The 5,415-nt window shown below is 40.3% G+C and overlaps 1 protein-coding gene across 1 annotated transcript in view; it reads right to left on the reverse strand.

Moving 5' to 3' along the window:
• Positions 1-5,415, reverse strand: part of GRIA4 (glutamate receptor, ionotropic, AMPA 4) — a gene marked incomplete at its 5' end in the record, with an annotated part of 17,299 nt that overhangs the window by 4,279 nt on the left and 7,605 nt on the right. Inside the window, one exon of the mRNA XM_009875422.1 lies at positions 3,440-3,574. Within this exon, the coding sequence (XP_009873724.1) occupies positions 3,440-3,574 (135 nt within the window). The remainder of the gene's footprint in view (positions 1-3,439; positions 3,575-5,415) is intronic.

Genomic DNA, 5,415 nt, shown 5'->3' on the forward strand with positions numbered 1-5,415 from the left:
TGCTCACTGAGAAGGCCATGGAGAGGCAGTGGTGGTGGCTGGCTGGATGCTGGGGACATCGTGTGGGCTTGGGGTGAGGAACCCAGTGGGGCTTTTGCCCAGAGCAGCTGGAGAGAGGGCTGAGAACAGGCTCCACACTGTTCTCAAGGCATCAGCTCAAGTAGTGTACTAAGAGCTTACAACAGATACATGAAAATTGGAAGCTGCTGCCCAGTGGCAGTGGAAAGGATTGTTCTCTCGTTATAGCAAAATTCCTTCCCTGCCTTCAGCAGACGGCCTGTCAATGCTTCTGAATGGCATTATCCCACATGTACAGGCTAGTTTTTATCATACAGACTACTCCTTTGTAATACAGAGTAGTCCAAACATACAAGCTAGTCCTATATTATCATCTTCTGCTGCCTCACAGGCAGGTGAATCTCCCCAAGGCAACTCACTTTTGACTGGATTAAACTAAAACAAAAAACATAATAATGATTATTAATTTCCAAGTGAGTTAATTAAACTATTTTATATTAGTCTAAACCATACACTATTAAAAGTATTTGATGTTAGCTTAAAAAGTCAGCATATTGGTTACTCATGCAGGTTAGAACCACCGAGAGTCTTTCCATATTAGCAAGTTTTAGTCCCAATATGATCCCTTTACTCCTTGGATAAACATATCAAAGGTTCCAAAATGCACAAGACAGACACATTTCTGTAGAAATATGTGCAGCCAGTGTTGTGGGCTCTGTACTGCTGCCAGCTAACAGAGGTTTATGACCAGCACCTGTACGAACAGATGACACAGTTACCTCGTACCGAGTATGGCACAGAGGTAACCCCTGCCAGGAGAGGATGACTGGACCTTGGCAGTCTTCCACATAAGCATAAGTATTTTTATAAGAAGTTCACATGCTGAATTCTGTCGGGTAAATATTAGAGAAAATAAGTAGAACACAGAACTTCAGAAGTCTGAAATAAATAGTTGCAGGCAATTTTTTTTTTTTGGTAAATTTTTGTATTTCTGCACTCTAAAATGTTTTTAAGAGATTATCAGAAGTTTTGACTGGCCCAAACATAATTTTAAAATAAATTAAATGCAACATGGGCATTTTGAATATAGTTCTTCCTATAAGGATTCACTTCTGTGTTGCAACAAGTCCTACAAAAATCCAAACTTCAGAGAAAGGTACTTACGATACTTCCTTAAAAAATAAACCCCAGTTCACAGTGTTTTTTATTTCAAGAAAACAGTAAGGTAAAAATAAATTCTACAAGTATAATCATAGTGTTTGTTGCACTGTAATCACAGACCTGAAACTCAGGGGATTGTCATGTGATGCCATGTTTAGCAGGCTCAGAGACAGTTTGGGTCAGGTCAGTATTTGAACGAAAGCTGTGTCTTCTTGTCTACTTTCTCTGACTCTGTTTGGGATGCACCACGCTTGGTAAACTTGATAAGGAATATGTTTTCTGGGACTCTTACCTTTATAACAGTCTGGGGACACTCTCAGTTGTGAGTACATCGCTAAAGATTTCAAAGGAAAAAATCTCTTCATTTGCACTTTGCACAGTTACTTGGAAAGGAATATTTCCTTTTAAGACCCTTATTACTGACAGTAGGCAGTGAACTTGGGAGATTAATATTAGCACCTGGAAGTCCTGATTCCCAGTTCACAGCAATGAACACTAGTCTATACTCTTGGAGCACCTGACACCTCACATTCTCACTAGTGAATAAAGCGTCCAGCTAAGACTTTTTTCTTTTTTTTTTTAACACGGGGAAATTAGGCAGTTCTGTTACAACTGAAATATAGCCAGGGTCATGACTTCTTGTACAACAGGGAACAAAAGAAAACCACACAGTATGTTTGGGATAGTATCCCAGCCAGCGTACACCAAGCCCCCTCCCATGCCCCCCGAGAACCCACCTATTCCTCGCAGCGCTCCAGCTATCATGCTCAAACACCATTCTCTGCTCACTCTGTGTCTGCTCTGTACTGTATGGTTCGGTATTGTACCGGCTGTGCCATTAGACTGTAAGCTCCTCGGGACAGGGACCTGTTATGTGTTTGGCACACTTCACCTATTGTACAGCGCCGTGTACTCCAGCGCTATATGAATAATAAATAAAAAATAATAATTGATTCTCCAGCTGTTTCCTCCAAAATTTTTTCTAGGTGGCAACAGAAAAATTACATTCCTCATCTCCTTTCCCTAAATTTTTGTTTCTTACTTCCACAATATGGATGGCTCAGTGATTTCAGGAAAATGTAGCTCGAGCTTTTTGTTAGAGAGGAGACATATGACTTGCTATTTGCAAGGGCAAGGGAGCTCAAAGTAGCATGAAAGGGTAGGGTCCTCGCTGCACCTTCATTTATAAAGCAGCAAGTATAGCTTGGGAGCTATGTAAAAGTTATATTTAGAAGCTCAATTTGCTGCTATGTGCCATTTCCAAAGGTCAGAGTGTTGATTTGGTTAATAATTAGTTGGCAAGATGCTCACTGCATGGATGAGAACAAACACATTAGTAAACCATCCCTGCATGCCTGCTCAGGGGAACTGTGCAGGATGCAGCTCGACAACATCAGGGATGCAGTCTCCGAAATCACTGCGTGAACATCTAAGCCACACTAGCCCTGAGCTACGTAAGGGGGTACATTACTGAAAGCTCAGGACAATAATCAAGTTCTATCCACTGGTTAGTGACTTTTTGTGGTTATTATAGGGGGCAAAGGTTGACCTGAAGCAGCATATTGTGGAAAAAAAAAAAAAAAGCCACACAATTAGCATAAAACATGTATCAAAGGGAGGGTGAAGGAATCGGGTGGGGAAGGGAGAGAGAAGGCAAAACAACATTTAGACTTCTTGTAACAGTGCCTTGTCTTCCATTAGGCTAACTATGGTTCAGTAATGTTGCCTATCCTAAATCTTGATTATAACTGAGTCCCAGTTAGGGCCAACATTGAAAAATAAAGGCTTGCAGCAGTTTGTCATTAGCACAGTGCAAACCTTTAGGAAAATAAACTGGCCAATCAAGTAATTAAACATTGGCCCTCTGAATATATATTTTATGATTACAAATAGTTATCATCTCCCAACTGATTTGACAACACTGAGTTGTTAAAAATGTATTTTTATGTTAAAAATTCCTTGTAATGCAGATGTCTATTAGCAACATAGAATACTATACATCTGCAGCCAAAAAAACTGAACCACTTTGCACTGAAGTTTTCCAAAATATAAGCTCTGTTCAGAAGCAAGCACCACTAGACAGACATGTCACAACATTGCGTTACAAGATGCATCACCCACTCACTGTAGTAGGCCCTAAGTCCTACCCCTAAATTTTAATACTTTCGGTTCCATATACGTTGTAACCTTCTCTATAAGTTGCTAAATTCTGGGTATTCTGCGAGGAAGTTGGGTTAAAAGTCTGTGCACACTTTGCCACCTTCATTCGTTTCGCCTCTGCCCTGGACTTGTAACAGAACTCTATCAAAGCCACCAGCATTGCCAAGCCCAAGCCTCCAACCAGAATGTAGAAGACTCCAGCAACGTTGCTGAGACTCAAGGCACTCGTCTTGTCCTGGGGAAACAGAAGTGACACAGTTAACCCGGGAAAGTAGACCCCCAGGAGCACATGCTACACATTTAAACATTGGAAATAGAAATAGATAACAATGTTTAGCTGAAATTAAATGACAGTTGTTTTCATATATCTGACAAAATGTGACCTATCTGGATCTATAAAGCATATTTTAAGCCCCTAGTATTCCTGGATGTCATAAAGAAGCATAAATATATTGCCAACTCATCAGGATGTCACTGCTTGCTTACTGCAAAGCATTACTTCCACTAAGTGGAGAATTAAACAATGACATGTCTAGCTCTCTTCAGGGGACATTTTAGAATTAATAGGAAACTGCATTTACATAAAGATCTTTAAAAGCCTTGGAATCCAGAAATCCATTTATATCAGACAAGGCTCTGCTTGATCTTTACAAAAATAGTAATTGTACTTGTAGTAGGCATTGCTGTTGATTTAAAAGATGCAGGCTGAGTTGCTGATATTTAAATGTCAGGTGAAAATAACATGTGAGGCTTAAATTATTTCTTTGAACAAACACTTCCTTTGAAAGTGCACACTCTACCATATACATAGTGATATATTTGCCTCTTACCAACAATTCTATTTTGTTTCTATTTTATTACAGATATAGTTCTGGAACATGCCCACGGACTACTAAGGCTCAGTAATAGTATAATTTTAAGTAGCATCTTATGAAATCTTACACATTATTCATACTTTATGCAATAGTGAGAATTTTCCTTAGAAAATCATTAAATACACATCATACTATAAATGATTGACTTCTCGGATGTATTGTAGTAAATAACTATTCTACATTTCTCTCTACTTCACTGCTTAGTTATGATTTGTATTTTTTTTTAAATGTGAAATCCATGTGCATTTTTAGCACAGTTCTCAAGGAACTCTCTCAGGGTTGACTTCCATATACTTGTGCGCCTTAAGATACTTATAAAGCTTTATTCTTATGCAGACTATATAACCTTTACCTAAAGTAAGGAGAATACTTCTGACAGCAATCTCTATGAAATTTTAATTTATGAAGAATGAAAAATATTTGGATGTTTAATTTAAAGAGGCACTATTTATTGTGTAATCCGTAGATTAGCACAGTAACAATTCCTGTGGGCGTAGAGAGGTGTTTGAGGCTTGTAGCCCAGTTCTGCTTTGTCTGTGTCTTGTTAGCTGGCTTGTTAGAGGACTCTGAATATCTTGGAGGTGACTGTGTTCCTCTGATATCACTCACTAACACGGTGCTTGCAAGCAAGGAGGAGGCAGGACTGAGAAAGACCTGACCTAGTGTACCTGGTGGGTGCCTGCTGTCCATCAGGGTGACTCTAGAGGCATGCAGGCAGCAGGTAGTTGCTGTCCATCATGCTTTCCTTTTAGGTCTGGAACTAACAGTCTGGCACAGAGACAGGCACTGGGAAAAAAATTTCGGACTGGCCAAATACAGGGCTGGCTCTGACTCTGGTGCTTTGCAGACATCAGAAAAGACTTGCTTCTGCGTTTGTCCCCAAACGAGCGAAACAGAGAAGGCTCCACTCCCTGGAGCTGTCAGGATTACTGTTTGGGAATGGACTAGGGTAAACACTGGAAGCTGTAGAAAGCTACTAATTACTGAAGCCTTTCACTTCAAAGCTCAAGTTAAGTCTTCCTTGGCTCTTCAAGGAGCCAGGGACCTTTCCAAAGGCAGCCAGGCTCAGCCACCCCGGGCAGCGATGGAGGGCAGTCCTCACTAGCATTTCTCCTTTTCAGAAAACCACTAAGAGAGGCCAACTCCAAAAGGAGAAGGAGTGAAGGGACATTTCCTAAGTAGTCAATAAAGTCCATTCCTG

The sequence above is a fragment of the Apaloderma vittatum genome, unplaced genomic scaffold (genome assembly GCF_000703405.1).
Source record: "Apaloderma vittatum isolate BGI_N311 unplaced genomic scaffold, ASM70340v1 scaffold2278, whole genome shotgun sequence".
Lineage (NCBI taxonomy): Eukaryota > Metazoa > Chordata > Aves > Trogoniformes > Trogonidae > Apaloderma > Apaloderma vittatum.